At 49.4% G+C, this 21,764-nt stretch overlaps 1 protein-coding gene across 1 annotated transcript in view; it reads left to right on the top strand.

Annotated features, from left to right (window-relative positions):
• LOC149325081 (uncharacterized) overlaps positions 1 to 21,764 on the top strand; it is a 462,194-nt gene that overhangs the window by 50,073 nt on the left and 390,357 nt on the right. The window contains exon 3 of the mRNA XM_089564180.1: positions 5,332 to 5,477. Coding sequence (XP_089420306.1) covers positions 5,332 to 5,477 — 146 coding nt within the window. The remainder of the gene's footprint in view (positions 1 to 5,331; positions 5,478 to 21,764) is intronic.

The following is a 21,764-nucleotide window of genomic DNA, read 5'->3' as shown; positions in this document are numbered from 1 at the left end:
GGCCTACATTTACAGGACACGGGGGAAAACAGCCGTACCCTGAAAGCACTAAAACAGTCCACTTACTCCGTCATCCATCTTCTTAGAAGGGTTTCACATTCACGAGCCGGTCTAGACGAAGCAGACAATCTCAAGGTGGGACATGCCTTTGTGCTTAGTCTCATTCTTTACGCCATTCCTCACCTGAAGCTCTCCTGTGCGGATAAAGATAAGATCAATGCTCTAATCCGCATGGCTACCAAAGCAGCGCTAAACCAACCAAAAAGCACTAGCACAGACAGGCTCTTAAAATTAAGAATGCACAACACTATACAAGAACTTATAGATGCACATCGCTACACACAGTACCTTCGTCTGGCTGGCACGTAAAGCGGTCGATGTATACTGGATTCTCCAGGAATTCGCATACCCGCACACACTAAAGACTTCATCTCTCTCCCTCGCGTCATGCACACAGCGCTTATCCTCAAACCCCTTTCTAAGAATGTCCACCCTGAATATCATCACTGCCGCCGAGTAGCGCGCGCCAAAGCTCTCCATAATGAATATGGCACTTCAGAGGATGTGTGCTGGGTGGACGCCGCGTGTCGTCCAGACCGTTCAGTAGCTGTGGCCTACCATCCAGCAGCCCCCCCCCTTACGCATTTCATAGACCCCCCTTGCACCCCGGAAGAAGCAGAGGAACCAGCTAAAACAATAGTTTATGCCGAAAACAATGCGGCTTATATAGTTAGCGATTCAAAAACAGCCATTCTTAACTTCGCCCGCGCACGCATCCGTCCCCCCGCGTGGCAGAAATTGAGAACGTGCACCCTAATTTCCGACAGGCGTATTGAGCTCGTGTGGGTGCCGGCTCACTCTGGCAGTCCTGGAAATGAGGCCGCCGATAACATAGCCCGAGGACTTACTTGCCGGGCAAATGGCCACCCTAGCCGGGATTTCTCGAGGGAGCGGGCACACACGTTCTCAGAACTGACTCAACAAGCACGCCTTGTCCGTCGACTCTACCCCACTCCCCACCCCCGCCTATCCCACTCCCAACAAATCCTCTGGAGGCGACTCCAGACCCGAACTCTTCCTACCCCTCAGCTTCTATCATACTTCCGCAATGTTTCCCCAAAATGCACTCTGCGGAGAATCGCACGCCACCATGGACCACATCCTCTTCGGCTGCCCCGCCGATCCTCCCCCGCAGGGACAGCCTGCCATCGCTACATGGGTGGAATGGGAGGCCCTCCTTGCGTCGCAGGACCCGGACCCGCAACTTCGCTGTGTGAACCGGGGTGCCAGTGCCATGGCCCTACGCGGCCTGGACACATGCGCGTAATATGAGGGCTGTGCGGTGGCCCTGAGACCTTGCACGGTCCAAACTCTCTTGCGTAATAGTCTTCCATCCATACATTCACGTTTCTCACCCATAGGTGAGCACCCGTAACATGCAGCTGCTGTGTACTTTTCTCTACAGGCATATTGTTAAGCTGCAATTTATTATATGAGAGAAACCTACCTAGCGCGCCTCACCCCATTGTTATTCTTCCTTTTATTTCGCTCTCTTCATTCGCATCTGCGGCACTATCTGCCCCTTAGCACTTAGAAATTGTGATCTTATCATATTTTAAATGGAATAGACATGTTTCGTATATAACATCTAAGGCACTTACTGCGCTTTATTAGTTAAAGCTTTATCTAACATCCGCTTCACCTGGCACTAGATTGTTTGGTTATACTTGACTTGTTCGTTGAGTACTAGAATATAGCATAATTTTTTGGTTTCCGTCTAATAGCCGCTGCATGGATCAGTTAGAAAGCGTTCAGCGAAAGGCCTTTAGATTCATTGATAATAAGTCCCACATAACGATTCCCCAACAAAAATTTTACGCAAAGCTGGTCTTCCACTAATACAAAATAGGGCCAAATTCTGGCGCCCTAAGTTTATTTTTCTAGTTTTAAATGATGCGTTCAAGATAGATAAAAATAAGTACTTGTCGTTTATAACTCGGTAAACTTGAGAACAAATCATAAGGAGCTCATTAGCTAGAAGAGATTGCTTAGTGGCAGATTCAAGTTTTCGTTCTTTCCGCAAGCCTTTCGAGATTGGAATACGATCTAGAAGAGTGCGGTGAGGGGCTAGTTGGTATGACATTATGAGAACAAAAAGTAACTGCGCAAAAGGAGGACGGGACAAGAGAAAGAAGAACCACACGGGACAAACGCAGACTGACAACTGATTTATTTCACCAACTCCTCTTTCCTTCAGCAGCAAAGCGCATGCGCACCAACCCCCAAAAACAAAAACAAAAGCCACGCTCATCTCGTAGAATCAAGGAACTCGAACTCCTTGCGGTACAGGTGTACTGAAGCATCGCTAACACACTTTTCAGGCCCTAATCTCGCGACTTCCAAGGCCTCGATAATTTCCCGTTCTTTCTTATCCCTCGAGCGTCCGATAATCTTAGTCCTATCGAAAAGCGGGTTACAATTTTTGTCATCATGCTTGCAAGTGTGACAATGCTTAGGCAGATGCTGCCCCCTTGAATCATCTAAGGAACTTGCATGCTCTAATAATCTAATGTTGGGCAGCGGCCAGTTTGCCCTATGTAGAACCTACCACAACTCAGTGGAATCTGATAAATTACATTGCATGTACACTGTACGAACTTATTCCTGTGGTTGATGCCACACACAACTTTCTTTTGCTTATCTTTCCTCGCCAAATTGCACAAACGCGACAACTTGCAAGGTGCAGAAAAGGTGCTCTTTCTTGCAAGGTGCTCTTTCTTTTGTCCCGTCCTTTTGCGCAGTTACTTTTTGTTCTCATAATGGAATACGATCCCGAATGATGTTGTCACACGTAATTCTTTCCATGCTTTTTTGGAAGGATTGTCAAGCCTTGAACAAGAATAAATGCACTGTTTTTCATTTCTTCTTTTTAAGCTGTTTTCTCTCTGCGTGATTTATCGCATTGCATTGCCTTTTTGTTTTAATCAAGATATTTTGCAGCCAGGGTTTTGTTTTTCCTTCTTTTTATCATTCCCGCAGTAACCTGATTGTACACATATGTATTTTGTGTGTATATAATTTATCCCTATCCTGTGAATGTCTCAGAGGTGAGGCTAGTAGTACGGTGTAAACAATTAAATAAATAAGTGTGCGTATTCCCTTACCACTACCACACCTTGCTACCAATTCTAAAGTCCTGTTCCCTTCCTGGACTGCTGAAACCTGCGCTAGTTTTCTTCGTATAATTTTTGGGCGTAATGTTCTTGTCTGCTCCCCTAAGTCATAATTCTGCTCCGCAATTCAACCCTTGAGTACCTTAGCAAGGCAATGTCATCAGCCAATAGGAGGTTAGTTAGGTATCCGCCAATAACCCTTAATAACCCATCTGCTCCTAAGCCAGATCTCTGGACACCTCCTCTAAACAGGCTGTGAAGGATTGGAGAGATCGGGACCCGTTCTTGACACCCTACTCCCCGGAATTATATTGCTTTCTGACTACATTGGCTGTACAGGTGTTACTGATATGTTCTACAACTTTTGTATAGTGATCTTCTAAAGCCTTATTGCGCAGCACCTGTATGACTGCTGTTCGACATAGTCAAGTATTTTCTCGTAATATATGAGGTATATCTGTAGTGGTTAATTATTTTCTGCCCTTTTCTGTATCATCTGATGAACAGTGCGAATCTGGTTTGTTGCGGAGTACCCTTTACGAAGGCCTGACTGGTCATATACAGTTTTCTAAGATTGTTAGAGATTACCTCGAGATTGATTAGAGATTACCTCGTGGTTACCTTGAAGGTAAGGGCAGTAACCTGATACCCTTTCTTATTGAATATCAGCGTTCTCGCAGAGTTCTAGTATGCTTGAAGTCATGACGCACGGCATGTACAAGGTGGCGAGTTTTTCTAGGACAATCTCTGCACCATCCGTTAAGAGATCTGCTGTTACTTGATCCTCTCCAGCTGCGTTCCCATCCAACTGCACAGCGTTTGAAATTAGGACCTACAATAACAACTTGAGGCCAACGGACTAAATTGCATGCGAAGTCAAGCGTAGAAAGAGGCGGCGGAAAGTTAGGTTGGAGAATGAGATTAAGAAGTTAGAGAAGATAGTGTGGCTGCGTCTTGCACAGGACAGGGTCAATTGGAGCGTGGTAGCAGTCAGGCTGCTGCTGCTGCTGATGATGATGATGATGTACTGGGTAAACTAGCCTTCTATAGCCAACCTTCAAAGTCCGCAGTATTATTCAGGAGCAGTAACAACTGGTGGTCGGAAAACTAAACTTTTAGCTTTATGTTATGTTATGTAAGGCGAAGAACGTGGCCAGATATAGTACACAAATCGGAGAACATGGCACTTGCAATCAGGTCTGTTAATTGATGTCACCCAGGCCCACAGGGGAAGACAGAAGAGTACATAAGGACACTGAACTCGAATGTTCACTTAATCAGAAAAGAGCCAAGTTGTTTGTACAGCTTTCCGGGTTGGCCCGAAAAGTGCAGCAAGAAACGGCCAGCGTGGGCCTCTTAGTAACTCGAGAGAGCTTGCCATTCAGTGTAGTGGCGTTACAGGACAGCCATACCCGGTGATGATGGCGTTCAACAGCAAAATTTTCTTTGCCATGAAACAAAAAACTGCTATAAAAATCGCTGTCCATAATTCCAATTCCGATTATGTTAGCTATGTAACGCGTTGCGTTTTGAATTTTGACCTGGACCACCTCCCTATGCGAGTTAAGGCTCAATACACGGCAGTTCGCATTCTTTCCAACTTGGGATTTTCGTTCCTAAACTTAGTCTGTTGTATTCGAGTCGTCACATTTTTACTCTGTATTACATGGCCCGGGAAAGGAGAGCAGCTTTTTCCATTACTGGTGAAAATTCTACATATTAGGCTAAAATAATCAACTAAATAAATACATAACTTTCTACTGGCAAATTATAGGTGGTTGATAAAGTTGCTCATTATTATTAAGGAAAATTGTCGTGCATAAAAGAATAATTACTACTTTTCAGGGAATTTTTAATGACATACTTTTGCGTTTGGGAGGAAAATTGAATGGGCTTTCCCATGACCTTAAAGACTTCTCATAGAACATTTAAGGAAGTTAGAGTGATTAAGAGCTAGGAATTTTCAGAAAAAAAATGATATCAAACGCAGAGTGTGGTGCATTTGGCATGAAAAGAACCGTTAAGGTGCTCGTAGTTTTTTGCTAGATGAGCAACATCTCTAATCAGGCTATAATAAAAAAAAATTCATGGCTGTGCCAAACATCTACCTACAGACGAAATTCGAATCTTATCATTTTTTTGCGCTCTTTCATTGCAGAGTATCCATGACTATCACAAACAAGCAAACCCTGACCGAATGGCTCCCCAAGCGTCAGACCCCCTCTATGGCTTTGTGGGCTTCCAAATCACGCCGTATAGTAAAGATGGGGTCCTCGCAGCAGCGAAAGCGATGGAAGACGCACTGTAAGTCACACCGCAATTTGCGAAGAAAAAATTGGAAGAGAAAAAATTTACAACAATTTGGAGTTACCATAGAATGCGTACCGGCGAATCTTTTTGGAGGGAGAAAGGTTTTGCCACGATATCTCATCGCGTCTTTTTTTCATCGCTTCACAGACTCGCTGAGGTATGGTATGGTATGGTATGGTATGGTATGGTATGGTATGGTATGGTATGCTATGGTCGCTGAGGTAAGAATGCCGGATAAATTTCGACCACTTGGAGTTCTTTACCATGCGCTGACATCCCGGGCGGTTTTTGTATTTCCCCTCCATTAAGATGTTGCCAGAGTTCAGAGTTGCTGACTACATTACTCTCCAAGGAATGGAATATTTTACTGGTCCTCTTAAATCCAACTACGGGCACACCCTCTACTGCTTCGAAAACCTGCGTTCTATTTCTTTTCAGTAACAATGGAACAGAAATACCTGCTGGCACTGTAACTGCTCAGTTATTTGTGGGCGCCTTAACCATCCCGCGGCAGAAAAAGTAGAAATCAGGATAGAAACTTGATTTTTGCAAGATTTATAAAAATGGACTGCGCAAAGAAGTATCAGAAAAAAAGTAGGACACAAGTAGCAGTGATAGAGAACTCTGCGGCATCCTGAAAAGAAAATCCCTTTTTAATATCTGCCTTCCCTAACGGTGTCACAGGTGTGAACGGTGCTTCCTTGTTGGTACAGTGATGACGGACACAGCCTTTCACAGGCGTCGTGAGGTGGGACGTCTACAGCGGAACTCTATGGTTAATGGGCTTTACCGTCGGAAAGTGACCCAGGCTGTGAGGGGCCTGGTCTCCGGAAATTTCGACCATCACAGGTTCTTTACCGTTCACTGACATCGCACAGCACACGGGCCTCTAGAATTTCTCCTCCAAAGAAATTCAACCGCCGCGGCCGGGATCGAACCCGCGTCTTTCGGGTCAGCAGCCGAGCACCATAACCACTGAACCATCGCGGCGGCCTGCAGCAGGGGAGGAGCAAAAATTCAGGAGGTCCCGATCGTGTTTGTGCGCCCAGGCGTTCGCGGTTGCCGCAATTTACGAGGTCGGCGGACAAGACCACTCAAGACATCTCTGGAGCCCTCCGCTATGGCTTCTCTCATAGTCTCAGGCTCTTTGGGATGTTAAATCCCCGTAAACCATAAACCATAAACTGAAGACAACAGCCGGCAGCGCAAGCAGTGCGAATCCAGCAGACCGAATAGGGTACCCAAGCTCTAGTTTGCCGGCGTGACGTCAGCGCCACGTGCGTTACGTGGTGACGGGAGCCGAATTCACTGGAAACCTACAGATATATGTGCGGTCGCGCCCAAAGCAGTTCACGCATATTAATCCAGTTTTAAAGGCATCCCCACCTTTGTTTTCGCGGAAAACTAATTCATCAGTCCTAAATGTTTATTTAATTTCAGTACAGTCACTGTCCTCTTGAGACTGTAGCAATTTGGCGAGCAAGATCGATGACATGATCTATTCAAACAGTGCACTCAAGAATTACGTGTCTCGTATTCACGCATACAGAAAAGTGTAAGCAAGTTAGGACAATAAAAAGGTTAATATGAAAAACGCTACATATCTAGGAAGATCAAAATGAGCGAAAACAGGAAGACAATAATAATTACTCTCCTCATGTTGAATTAGAAATCCACTGAAGCGCTGAGAGGCGTTTGAGTAGATAAATAAGAGTACGTTATCGATTAGTTATCAATTCCATCTGTGATTTGAAGTTAATGATTCTGCCATTCGGACTTATGGATCAGGGAGATTCCATTTTTTGTTCATGATGGGGAGGCAAGAGACAGAAAGATTTCAATGAATACAGGGGAGGTCTGCCTGGTTGTTAGCCTAGCATGCTATGCCAGGTGAGGGTGAAAGAAGAGAAGAGGAGAAGAAGAGGGTGAAAAAGAGATGAAAAGGAAAGAAAGAAAGGGTGAAGGGAGAAATCAAGCGCACTATCACATGCTTACAACAAATGATTACCTCTATCAAACCAGTGTGTCTAAGAAAAATTATTAATGTTTTTGTCCCTCGCGAATCCGAAGCGGCGTCACTCCAGGGCACAACGACATGCTCCAAGAGCACGGAAACGTCATGACGGAGTCCTAAAGCACTTAACAGTGCCTTGCGATGGTTATTAAATATTTAGCAGCGGCAGATAAAGTGTCGAAGATCCTCGCGCACACCCCATGTCGGGCACAGAGCACCAGTTTGAGGCAGTTTGATGCACATGAAGATGCAATTTAGTGAGGGCAACATCCAGCCGAATTCGGTGCAGGCAGTTGCGGTCACATCTTTCTAAATTGCCTCGCATGCGGAACTTACAAGTTGGGTCGATGCGAAGAAGGCGCCTATACTAACGCTGCAGATCACACCACACAACGCATTGCGTCTGCCAGGATTTAGTAGCCAGAAGTATCGCGCCATCACTACCAGAAAAGAGTATGGGTAGTAGCAAGCAGGTGTCGCCATGCGAGAGCGAGATTGTTGCCTACGAGGACGCCGGGAGCAGGTAACCACTCCAGCAAAACATGGGGACGTAGCTCACAGGTATCGGCGTGTAATCTGTTGTCGACGATCTGCTCCTGAAGGATTCCTGACGACTTTATCGATTGTAGTGCAGCGCGAGAGTCAGTGGCGGTCACCCACGCTTTTGGCGGTTATCTGTCCGTGGGCAGAATTTACTTACATATAACTTAGAACTTCGATTTTTTTACTAATTGATTGTACAATGCTGTTGCCACGTTTCTCGAAATCTGTTTTCTGACATATGTTGTTTCACTTATGTTGTTTACCTGCTATAATTTCAGTACTAAGGATCTTGTATAAAATATTTAATTATTGTTGCAAATTAGAGGTAACATGTCTGTTTTAAATATTTTATGATGTTACTAATACTGCTATGTAACGGTCTTCTTGGCCTTTGTCGAGCTGCATGAGCGGCTTTTAGCCAAGAAGACCCTCCAGGCACTTTCTGGAAAAATAAATATTGAATTGAACTGAATTTAATGAATGTCCCTGAAAGTGTGGTGCGCGTTACGGAATCCAGAGGCGAATCGCTGCTGAGATGGGTGAGACAGAGCCATCAGAGATGTGAGAAGATGACAAAGCTCGCGTGTGTTTCTCTTGGTGATGATGACGGCTAAAAAGATAGCGGCACGGACTAGAAGGCGATATGGCGCGGCATGGAGCGCTCATGCCAGACTAACCGCCGTTGAATCGTATGACATCGGCATTTTTCATCAAATATATTTAACAAGAACAAACAAGATTGGTTAACCAGAACAAACAAAGAACGCCCCATGGCAACCAGACATCCAAGCAAGGGGACAACAACCAAGCTCTAGCCGGAGAACAGTCAAGTAACAGGATGAGGACGCTACGGGAAAAAAATTCAGGGGTGCACTTTGTTGACCTTAAGAGCGGTGAGGCGAAAGCTGCTTGTGTCACAGGTGTGGTTAAGATGTTAAGCTACGCCTGTAAGAGTGGAACGCGACAGCGTCTTGCAACGCTGCCAGGGAGTCCACAGAACACCATCACCCGTTCAGCTCTACGCCTTGCTCGTGGGTAAATTGGTTTTTGAGGAAAGGAAATGTATCTCTTTCCCATATCTCGGTGGACACCTGAACCTCGCCGTAAAGGCAAGGGAGGAAGATGGAAGGGAACGAAGACACTGCATTCACTAGACGCACCTTTGTTCATTCCAAGCCATCGAGCTGGCGTGGCGGAGTGGTTAGCGCGCTCGTGTCGCACTTCGGAGACCGTGGTGCGATTCCCGAACTCGACTAATTTCCTACTCGGTTTTATTTATTTATCTCGCCTGACTAGAAAGGTTAGTTAGGCTCATTGCTTAATTAAGCAATTAACTAAACTCAGTCCCACTTACTTGGAGCATGACTATACGATCGATTTAATTGCTTGCATTGTTGCTAGCCAAAGTACAATTGGCCCCGTTTGAAATTCGCGCACTGTGACGTCACAACCATTTCCACCAATTGAAACAAGGCCAGCGTAGCTACGGCGGGCACCTGAGGTCTCGTTCTGGCTGTCGGAGTGTTTCTTTCGCAACAAAAGAGGCAGCCAAAGCCGGAACTACTCCAGCTCTTTCCCGCCACGGGGGAGCTCTGCAGGGGAAGGATAAGAGAAGCTCGAGTCGAGCACGCAGCGACAGCCGCACCGACAAAAAATTGCCAACGATTACGTTACTTCCTCATGCTAAACCTGAGCGCAGCTCATCAGCTGTTTCAGCTTTTCCATAGATTGAGGCAAAGAATGCGACCAAGACATGTATGTACAGCCGGCGGCAAAATAAGTCGTTGCATGCGACAGGCGGCCAGAAACAGATAAATCTACAACGCCGCGCCGTCTGACGTTGCACTTCTGAGGTCGAGACATCGCAGTGCGCGTGCGCGTCTTTTCACGCTCTCAGCCCTGTCTTTTTTTCTCGCTTGCATTTGAGTAGCTACTTATCGGCAGCGTTTGGCGGTAGGGGTCGCTTTCTTTATTCACTACGTCACGCTCGCACTTCGGTAGGCGCATGCCAAATTTGGATTGCAAAACGTTTATGGTCAGCACTGAGCCCTAGTGGGCATTATACTACACAAGTAAGCTAAACTGGGCTAGTCGGAGCAATTGCATCTTCGAAAAAACGTACCTTACCTGTGTCTTGTGTTTCGCGCTACGTTTTTCGAAGAGGCATTATACTAGGTGGCTTCGAGCCCATGGCTCTTGGCGACCTTGTGAGCCCACTCAGTGGCCCGGACTTGCGTCAACGGGTCTGCGCTGGCCAGTATAGCCTCCCACCGCTCTAGAGAAGGGACTGGTAGTAGGTCCGCCGGTGGCGGCGCCTTTTTGCAGCTCCAGAAAATGTGGTCATATCCGGCTATCTCGCCGCATTGTTTGCAAGTAGCGTTGTATTGTGTTGGATACATGTGTGCTAGTCTCGACGGGCTAAAGAAGGCTCGCGTCTGGAGCCGACGCCACGTTACCTCCTGGCTTTTGTCGAGCTTTTTGTCTGGTGGCGAATAGATCCTCCTTTCCAGTTTAAACTGATTGGTGTATTCGTGAAATGATATGAATGCATCTCTCGTGAAATTTGGGGACTCAACCCGGCTCACAGCTAGGCTGACATAACCTCGAGCTATACTGTGAGCCAACTCGTTTCCCCTGTTCCCCGAGTGTGCCGGCACCCATATTAGTTCCACCTCTCTTTGGTCCCAGTCTTTATCTCTTAGGATTCGTTCTGCCTCCTGGGAGATCATACCCCGCGCAAAATTGTTGATAGCCACCTTGGAGTCGCTAATTATGGTGACTGCTTTGGTGCTGGCCATTGCCATGGCGATAGCCGCCTCCTCCGCTGTCCCTGAGTTTTTTTGTTTTTACCGAACCGGCCGTTAATGTTTCACCCGAGTCGTTCACGGCCACGACCACAAAGGAGTCGCCTCCTTCGTATTCCGCAGCGTCTACATAGGTTGTGTATTCCGAGCCTTCGAGCTTGGCTTCAAGGGCCTTTGCTCTGGCTCTCCTCCTGCCTTCGTGAAAAGCAGGGTGCATGTTTTTTGGAAGTGGTTTAATAGTGAGTAATTTTCTAACTTTGGTCTGTAATTTTGCCTGCGCGTTTCTTTCCGGAATTCTATCATGTAATCCTAGGTTGCTCAGGATCTTTCTCCCCGGGGGTGAGGTCGCAAGCCTCCTTAATTGCGCAAATATATGTGCCTCGCATAGTTCCGTGGTGGTGTTGTAGATCCCCAGTTTAAGAAGTCTTTCCGTAGGAGTGCAGTGGGGCAGCCCCAATGCTGCTTTATATGCCTGCCTTATGATCCTATCTATTTTGTTCTGTTCCGCCAGCCCTAGCTTGAGGTAGGGAACGGCGTAAACTATTCTGCTTATCACGAAAGCCTGAACCATTCGGCAGAGATCTTTCTCTTTGACGCCCCGTCTTTTGTTAGCTATTCGCCTTATGAGCTTGGTTGTCATGTTAATTGTGGACTTAAGCCTGTTTATTGTCTCTGTGTTCTTTCTATTGTCCTGTATTATAAGTCCTAGGACCCTGATTTTGTCAACTCTGGCTACCGGAGTCTCATTTACCAGTACGTGAATGTCTCCTGCGTTGGTATCGCGTTTCCTAGCCCCCCGGATCACCAGAAGTTCGGATTTGCTTGGCGAGCATTTTAGTCCAACCCATTCCGCGTAATCCTGAACAATATCGATCGCGTGTTGGAGATTTTGTTCTATTTCCCCATCGTTTCCTGTATGCGTCCATATTGTTATGTCATCCGCATATAGCGTATGGTTTATACCTTCGACAGTCTTCAATAGCGGCGGTAGGTTCTTCAACGCCAGGTTGAATAAGAAAGGAGAGAGCACTTAGCCCTGCGGAGTTCCCTTGTCTCCCAGCTTAATAGTTTCTGACTGGATGTCTCCTAGATTTATTTCTGCGGTTCTGCCGGTTAGAAAGTCCCTTACGTAATCGTAGGTCCGCTTTCCAGGGGCAATCTCCGCCAGATTAGTTAGTATGACCTCGTGTTTGACGTTATCGAAGGCTTTATGTAGGTCTAGGCCAAGTATAATTTTGGCGCCCCCTTTGTTCGGCGGGTCTATGATGTCTGCTTTGAGCTGGAGCATGACGTCCTGCGTGGACAACTTGCTCCTGAAGCCTAGCATCGTTTCAGGAAATACCTCCCTTTCCTCTGCGTATTCCTGGAGTCTCTATAATATGACATGTTCCATCAGCTTCCCCAGGCAGGACGTTAGCGATATCGGCCTGAGGTTGCCCACTTCAAGTTTCTTCCCGGGTTTTGGAATAAAGATTACTTTGGCGTGTTTCCATTGTGAAGGTAGACTACCTCGTTTCCATATCTCATTTAGGTAATCTGTGACTGCCGTGACCGCGACTAGATCTAGGTTCCTTAGCATTTTGTTGGTTGCCCCATCTGCCCCCGCTGCCGACGTGGTTCTTAGTTGACTCATTGCTCTCCATACCTCCGCTATCGAGATGTCCTCATCTAGCTGTGTGTTCTCTGCTCCTTGGTAAGCTGGAGATGAACCCCCTTTGTCTGTGTTAAGGTACCTGCTCTTCAGTTCCTCTATTAGGTCCGCGGCTGTTCCCTGGTATTTGTGAATCAATCGTTTAAGCTGCCCTTGTGCCGCCGACTTTGTTTGTCCTGGGTCTAGTAAGTGGCGAAGAAGATGCCACTTGTTCTTGCACCCTAGCTTTCCATTCATTTCATCGCAAATTTGTCCCCAGTGTTGACGCTGAAGCTCGTTTGTGTAGTCTTCTATCTGTTTTTCGAGTGTCGATATTCTCTTCTTTAGCCTTCTATTGTGTTTCTGTTTTTTCCACCTCTTCAAGAGGCTCTCGTGGGCTTCCCACATGTGGGCCAGCCTCGAGTCTGTGATGTCATGTTCGGTGGTTGGGGTCTGTCTAGTGTGACTGTTTACGTCTCTTTTGAGTGTCCCAACCCATTGATTTAGATCCGATATCTCCCTCGGATCGGTTCTGTCCCGGACTTTTCGGAGGGTGTCTCAGTCTGTCAGCTTCGTTTCGCGCAGCTTCCCTTTCATCGGCCTGGTTTGTGTTTCAATCTCTATTATGTAGTGATCGCTACCCAAGGTGTGTCCTGTGTTTGACCATATTTCACCCTCGAGGTCTTTGCCTAGCGTCAAGTCTGGGGACGTGTCTACGCTGACGCTATTGCCTATCCTCGTGGGGTCTTGCGGGTTGTTTAGTAGCGTGAGCCTTAAGTTTTGGATTTCTGTCCATAGTTTGTTTCCCTTAGGGGAGGCCGTCCGATATCCCCATGCCGGATGCGGGGCGTTGAAGTCCCCCGTGATTACTAATCGCTTCTTATAAGATAGTCTAATGGCTTTACGTAATAGGTCCGCCAGCCCTGTGCCCCGGTTTTTCGGTGAGTTGTATATATTGAGGAAAAACACAGCGCACTCTTAAGACACGGACAAAGAAAGGCAAGACGATACAGCGCTGTGAAGAGAAACACACAAAAGGGCCCGAGGAACTTCAGCGCTGTATCGTCTTGCCTTTCTTTGTCCGTGTCTTAAGAGTGCGCTGTGTTTTTCCTCAAGATGAACTACCAACTAGCCCGCTCTTCCACCCTTGCGAGTTGTATATATTCAGAATAAAGAGACTGTTGTCCCCTTTTCTGTTTGGGATTATTTCTAGCATCACGTAGTCCTCGCTTGTGTTTTCGAGTGCGTGTTGCGTTGCCGTTAGATTTCTTTGCACTAGCGTGGCCGTGAACGACTTGGGTTTGTGCTCTTTTTGCACTTTTAGCGGGGTGTACGCGGCGTAGCCATTTCACAGACCATTTAATTTGACCATGCCGCTTGCCTCCTGCAGCGTGATTACGTCCGGTGTGGTTATGTTTTTTTGAATGTATGCCTGCAGGTTCCATCTTTTGGACTGGAAGCCTGCAAGGTTTAGCGAACTGCGATCGTCACTCTGTGAATAAACGCGACGCCTAATGCCAAAAGGTGAATGTAATCGGATAGTCCGCTGCAGGCGAGAAAAAAAGACCCGCCTGCGAGCATGAAAGGACGCGGACACGCACTGCGATGTCTCGACACCAGAATTGCAGCGTCAGATGGCGCGACGATGCAGTTTTACTTAATTGAGGCGGCCTGTCACGTGCCCCGACTTACTTTGCCGCCGGTTGTACAATTACAGAAAACGTGTTATTTTTCACACATATTTCTTCAAGAAACACTCCACTAAAAGTTCTTGATTGCCATGAAGGAAGCTTTGTGGTCGGAGAAATAGATGGATATAGGTTCGACTTGCTGCACCAATGATTAGCTCTCAAAGTCGAAGTCTATGCAAGTATTTCACGACGTTACAACAGCCGTGGGAGGCGTTACGAGCCAGAATAATGGGATGTTCTTCCGCATAAGTGGTAAGAAATTCCTGTTTCTCTTTATAAAATCCCAACCCACCCTCCTGCCCTTCCAGATGGCGGTTAATGGTTGATCGTGAGAGTTCGCTCACTGCAGTCAGCGCTAACGCATGCAGCCCACATCTCTCTCTCACCACCCCACGTTTCTATAAACGCGATTCAGGCGTCCACTGACCCAGGGAGCCAGTTATCCGCACTTCCTTTCCTTGACACGTTCGCTGCGTCGTGGCCCACCGATGGGTCACGCAACGCAACGCAGCCCAGCCGTGCTGGCGCAAACAATGAGGCGTTTCTCGCAGTGCGGCGACGATATTTTTCCACAAATGCATGAAAATGCGTTTTCACTATCATATCACAGATGGCGGTGAGATGTAAAGCGGGCCTGTATTTACTGACATTGGCGCTTGCAATTCGTCTGATGATAAAGCTGACGGCTATCAGGAAACGGCGCATAAAATGTTCCAGCTACCCGCTCCTGCCTTTTGTTCGAGCACTTTCCACATGCGCACCGTACTTTTGAAAAGTGCTAACAATGTGCGCAAGAGCTTAGCTGAGGCGACCGGACTTCACTATTGGATGCACCTTGCAGCCAATATTGAACAGGAGCACGCAACGAATGGCGAAGGCTATCTTCAACGCGAGTATCCGCTGCCTTTCATTTCTGTGATTGGTCGACTGCTGCTTTCTTCTGATGATTCCCTCACGCGTACGTCACGCGAAACGGAGCGGAAAATAGACAAGGGGTTTTTATAAAATACGGCCCTAGGTAAAGCAACTTCCTGTAAATGCACAGGCCAAGTGAACCACGCGATGACTCTCTGCGCTAGCATACATGTTTCAAGTAGCCCGCACAAGCTATAGACCACTGAAAATGCCAGTAGAGCAATCTTTCAGCAGGTGGAAAAAATAGGTTCAGAAGTGTGCCCCACCGGTGTGCCACGCCGCACCCGAGGGAAGCATCAGGTGACCCACCGGTGGGCCACGACGCACAGAGATCAAAATTATGATAAGGGGCTACGCAGCGAACGTGTTAAAATGATGGGAGTGCAAAACGTTGTCAACGCCAATGAACACAATGAACGCCGACGACCTATGGCTTCAGCGCCGCGCTCCTGTCACAACGTTGTCAATGCCAGCGCATGCAGCGCACATGTGTCACTACCACCACGCAGCTTAAGGCACGATTGAAGTGTCCACTGTTGCAAGAAGGCACCCAGCAAACCATAAACCTCTCAGAGACGTCTAGCTAGACTTCTCTGAGAGGTTTTTGGTTTGCTGGGCAGCTTTCGGAGTGGTTGTGGTGGGGAAAAACTTTCTATCAGAAGGCCTAAAAAAATTGCGCAGAAGCGTAAAGGGCGGCCTTCAGGCGGCCGGTTGTGGCGTCCAGGCTGTGCCTAGTCGCGACGTCTTCTGCCCAGGTCACCAGCCGAAGTTGGAGATTCTTCTCTGTGCTGGCGAAAGCAGCCTCCCACTGCTGCGAACTGTTTAGGTACCAAGAGGCAGGGTACAAGTGGGCTGGGCAGGAAATTAGGATATGAACGTAGTCGCCTCTTGGGCTGTCACATAAACGGCAGGCCGGCGACGACGCTCCGGGGTAGAGGAGGGCAAGGCGTGCAGACGTGGGAAACGTATGGGCCGGAAGGTGGCGCCACAGGTGTTGTTGGTGCTTGGAAAGGGATTTTTGCGGAGGGAGTAAAGTGAGACGAGAGAGGCGGTAGTGAAAAGTAATAGCATGGTACGTGAGGAGCGCGTCGCGCGTATCCACTCCCGGCGGGGGCGGGCTCGCTCGGTCGGTCAGATCGCGAGCGATATAGTTAGCCGACTCGTTGCCAAGATGGGCCACGTGAGCGGGCGCCCAGGTGATTTGTATGGGGCGAGAGGGGAAGTGTGTGAACGTAAGATGCCGCGATGGCCGGGGGTACCACCCGTGCAACCGCTTAGTTGTAGACCGCAAGCTGGGACTCACTGAAAATGCATTCTGCGGAGGTATGCTTGATGGCAAGGGCAATAGCTGCCTCCTCGGTGTCTGATGAGGTCGAAGTGTATACTGAGGCAGTAAGAACGGGTCGGAGAGAGTTTCAGTGACTGCATTGGTATGGGCTGTGTAGTGGCTGTAGGAGGCTGCATCACATAAGCCACGGCTGGTTTCCGCCCATACTCCTGCCAGAGCGCGGAGGCTCGCGCTGTTCTGGGAGGGGTGGTGTTGAGGATGCACATTTTAAGGCGAAAGCCTTTAATGGTTTATGCTCGCGGGGTCCGTCCATGCGCGCAGTGTCCGTCCATGCTCGCAGCGTCCGTGCATGCTTGCGGAGCCGGTCGGTGCGCTGGAATCATGCCAACTGTGACGCGTCTCCTCCGCGCAGCGGCGCAACCTCCTCCTTAATTTCCTTTCCTCAAATTCATTTCTTCATTACGGGCCCTCTTTCAGTTTCTTCATTTCACTCCCACTTCCTGCCTTCCTCTACAAACGCATGACGAGTGTCCACCGAGATATGAGAGACAGTTATTGCGTAATTTCCTTTCCTCAGATACAACTTTCATTTCTTCACTACGGCCCCTGTTTCTCTTTCTTCTTTCACTCCCACTTCCTCCCTTCCTGTACGGTGCGGTTCGGGTGTCCACCGCGACGGTTGCTAGGCAACGGCTCTTGCGACCGCAACAACACAAAAGCGCGATTCAGGCGTCCGCTGACCCAGGGAGCCAGTTATGCGCTCTTGCTTTGCTTAAAATGATCGGAGTGTAAAACGTCAAGCCAACGTGAAAGAACACATTGAACGCCCAGCGGACAACGACGACGGCGACGCCGCGAAACGGGCGCCAAAGAGTGCGCTCTAAAACACTACTATCAAAAAAGCGACCGCAGTCGCCAAAGGCAATAAAAACCGCACATTCGGGAAGCCCGCCTCGCGCCCAGCGGTGCGGGGAATCGACAGTGGGTTGACGACAAGGCTATCGGCAAGCACGCTTTAGAATTTCCAAAGTCTCTTCTGTAATTTTCTTAGGAAGGGGATGAACCGTTTGGAGACATGGGAAGGGATGGGCAGTGAGGTGATGGTGGTGAAAACTTTTAATTGTTGAAATAGGCCCGTGTACTGTACGATGTCAGTGCACGTTAAAGAACCCCAGGTGGCCGAAATTTCCGGAGCCCTTCGCTACGGCGTCTCTCATAGCCTTAGTCGCTTTGGGACGTTAAACCCCATAAACCAAACCAAACCAGTGTTTGGGAGCCACAGAGTGGCCCCGCTACATGGTCGGCGTCCCTAGTCCGGGACACCGCATGAGAATGCCCCGTCTCTCGCCCGTTTCACCAGAGCCCTTTGGAACTCAAGCGAGGAGCAGTTGAGGAGGGCAGTCTCCCATGCCTCTCTGGAAAGGGTAGGAGAAGGGGGGAGGTGGGGACTTTGAGTACATGCCCACACCATTTGGAAGATATCACAGGTCTCCCCACAGTGCGGGCATCGCCCATCCGTGTTTGGACCGTAATGCTTTAAGATTGCAGGAGAGAGTAGAGTACCTGTCTGCAGGCGCCTTAAAGTTCGCTCCTCCGTCTTACTCAGCCCCTTTGCAGGGGCCGGGAAAAGACGGTGGATGTCGCTATAATGCGTTATAATTTCCCTGAATCGCAGCAGCGGCTGGTTAGTCTCCGAGCCAGAAGAGCTGGGATGAGGAGCCCGGTGAATAAGCGCTCGGGCAGCCGCGGCAGCGGCCTCATTACCTCGTAAGCCCTGGTGGCCAGGAGCCCAAATGATTCTTTTGGGTGTTGGATCAGTGGCAGTCCGTCTTAGAATACAAGCAGCTAAGGGGGAGATCTCCCCTGCCAAGTAATGATCACATGCTTTTTGGGAGTCCGTAATGATGATTCTCGAATTGGCGTGGGCGGCAGCAAGCGCTATCGCTACTTCCTCGGCTCGCATTGAATTCGGGGCTCGAAAAGAGAGTCCATCAACGTGCATTTCCTGGCGAACGACAGCGGCCGTGTAAAATCCCGTGGGCGATGGCCCTGCTACGTCTACATAATATACACCGGGTCGGGAGCCCCTATTCCGGGGCCCCATTGGCAAGCAACGCCGCCCGCGTCCGGTGAATCAAGGCCTTTTGGGTCTTCAGGTCCTGACAGCCGAGCAAGGCCGCCTCCTAGTCCTCTCTGGTGGGGTTGGGGTTGTGGGGGATAGATGGGTTTGATTGACACGCCTAAACCATGCGGAAGCTGTCAGCGACCTCCCCACAGAACTGGCAAGCGCCATCAAATGATGTGTTGAACTGTTTAAGCACCGCCGGGCACAGTACAGTGTTAGTGAGAATTTTGATCAGGAGGCGCTCGTCAGCGCGATCCAGTCCCTTACAAGGGGCCGGCTAGCGCCGGTGCTCCTCCTTGTGGTAATCAGTGATGTGTTTGAATGTAAGGCCCAAACTGTCTGATTGGGAGTAGGCTTCCAAGGACAGGGAGATAGCCCGGGGAGAGAGTGCGCGGGCGACCGGATCGTTTCGTTGGAGTCCCTGGTGACCGGGGGCCCAAATAAGGTTACGTGGAGTTGGATCTTCGCATCGGCAGCTATATTCCAGTATGCGCCAGACAAGCGGGGGAGCCCAGCCCATCTCATAGTTCCGGCAGGCCCCTCGCCAGTCGGTGATGATGTGTTTCGACTTGGGATTGCTGAGAGCCAGAGCAATGGAAATCTCGTCCGCGTGTGTTGCGCGGTGGGTTTTGAAAGTGAGTCCGTTAACTGTGTTTGTGTTGTAGAGCTTTAGGGTGGATAGAAGTACGCGACCCGGACGGGTGCGGGAGAGACGGAGGAGCTGTGCCGTATGGTGGGCCTCTGTCAGCTCCGTAAGGGAGTTCTGAACGCCCATGGACGATAGCAGAGACGTCGAGGTAGATATGGGAACGTATAGGGCCGACTTATACGCCTTGTGAATGAGGGTGTTGACTTTGCCCTCCTCGGTGCGACAAAGGAAGAGATAAGGAAGTGAATAGATTAAGCGTCTTACAACAAAGGCATGGACCAAGCGTCTGAGGTCATGTTCGCGCATGCCGTGGTGGCGGTTGGTAATGCGGCGTATTTGGCGGATGGTCTGGTGTACAGTATTTGTGAGCCTTGTGATGGGGGTGGTGTGCTTGCCATAAGACTGAAGCAATAGTCCTAGGATGCGGATGGTAGAGACAAGAGGAATGGGTGTGCCGTCCGTGTAGACGGTGCGAGGAGAAGGCGACATGGGGGCAGAAGGAGCAAAAGCTCCGATTTGCACGGGGAGCAGCTCAACCCGATAGCCCGAGCGTGAGCCACTACCGCGTCGACGCTCGCCAGGAGAGTGGCCTCCATACCGCCAAGATTGCCGGTGGTCACATAGAGGGTGATGTCATTTGCGTAGAAAGCATGAGATAAAGCTGGAATAGTGCGCACAGAACGTGCCAGCGGAAAGAGGGTTATGTTGGAAAGAAGCGGGGACAAGGGAGAACCCTGTGGGTGCCCTTATGCCAAGGGAGAAAGAAGGAAAATAAAGTGGGCCGTATGAGATTTCGGCTGTGCGGTGGGCGAGAAAAGCGGTGATGAAGGCGTGGACATGGGGTCGACGTGGAGTGAGGTGAGAGCGTCCAGAATGGCTGTGTGATGTACATTTTCGAATGCTTTAGTAAGATCCAGCGCCAAGATAGCTCGAGAGCGTTTTTTGTGGGAGGGGTGTAAGACATCCACGGAAAGCTGGAGCATGACATCCTGGGTGGACAATTGAGGACGAAAGCTAAACATGGAGTCTGGATACATGTTGTGGTCATCCAGATAAGTCAGCGTGCTCGAACAGCTTGCCGAGACAGGAGGTGATAGAGATGGGGCAGCGGTGCTCTAGGTCAATAGGTTTGCCGGGTTTGGGGATTAAACAGACACGTGCATGGGTCCACGAGGAGGGAAGAGTGCCAGCCTGCCAATGTGTATTGATAGTTCAGTAAGGGCTTCGAGGGCAGGGGTATCTAGGTTTCGTACTGCTTTTTTAGTGATATTGGCGCGTGCTCACGGGAGCGCGCCGACGATGAAGCCGAAGTATGCGTGTGTCAGTCGCCGAAGACGAAGTGTGTGTGTGGTTCGGTCAGCGAGTCAGCCATCTTGTTAGTTCTCTGCTGTGCGCTGAACTTTGCTGAAACTGCGAGCTGTGCCAGTCCTGTCTTCGTTACATTTTTGGTGGAGGTGCTGCGCACTTTCCAACATCTACGTGCCCGAAGGCTGTCTGTGAACACGGATTTGACTCCGATTCATAGCATTGCGAGCCGCCGACTCCAAAGTCAGTCACCGGAGTTCGGGCCGTTATTCCCTAAGACCAGGGCTCTAGCCCCGACGCACAGGACTGCCGCGGCAGCTATGGCTAACAACGGAAACTCAGCTGCTTATTTCCTGGTCGTTCAGCCGCGAACGCCACCGACCTTCCATGGCGAAGTGTTTGAGGACGCGGAAGACTGGCTTGAACAGTTCGAGTGTGTTGCCAGGTACAACGGCTGGGATGCGGAGCGGAAGCTTCACAATGTTTACTTCGCTCTTGACGACTCGGCACGGACGTGGTACGAGAACCACGAGACAACGTTTCCTTCTTGGGAACGGTTCCGCAGCCTGCTGCTGGCGACATACGTCAAGGTGGGGGGCCAGGTGGGCCGCAGGGTCCGCCGGGTTTCCAACAAACGCGGAGGGTTACGAAGTAAGGATGCCTTGCGGCTGGCAAACGCCTTCGTGACAAGTCGAATTCTCTATTCGACTCCTTATCTTCACCTACGGAAACAAGAGGAGGACGGCCTTGAGGTCATCCTTCGCAAAATTGTTAAACGTGCCCTTGACCTCTCCATCACTGCTTCAAACAGCCGGCTTATGGCCCTTGGGGTGGTGAATACTTTCCGGGAGCTCCGGGACGCGCACCTTACAAACCAGTACACGCTCATGTCGCTAACGGAGTCGGGTCGCCGCCTTCTTGCTCGACTCCATATCCAACACACCCCTCCAATGGAAGACAGGCTTCACATCCCACAACTGTGGAGACGTCCCTTCCACGTGCGGCCTCTTCCAGCAAACATGTCACATGAAGACCATAATGGGAGGCGCCTGGCACGAGCGGAAGCGTTAGCCCGACATTATCGCAACAAAACAGGTGTATACTACGTGGTCGCTTCCAGCCCTCACCATGGGGGATGGTACACGGCCGCGGTAGTTCACAACAGCAACATAGTTAACGGCCTCACTTTCAGAGCCCGCAGTGCAACACAAGCAGAAGAGGTCGCGATTGCTCTCGCGGACTCACATTCCAATTCAAAATACATAATCTCCGACTCGCGAGGGGCCTGTCGGAACGTCGCACAAGTCTGCACTCCCT

This window comes from Amblyomma mixtum, chromosome 10 (assembly GCF_055824585.1).
Source record: "Amblyomma mixtum isolate Tamu chromosome 10, ASM5582458v1, whole genome shotgun sequence".
Classification (NCBI taxonomy): Eukaryota; Metazoa; Arthropoda; class Arachnida; order Ixodida; family Ixodidae; genus Amblyomma; species Amblyomma mixtum.
The sequence above is the reverse complement of the archived record's forward strand: the minus strand, read 5'-3'. Positions and strand labels throughout refer to the sequence as shown.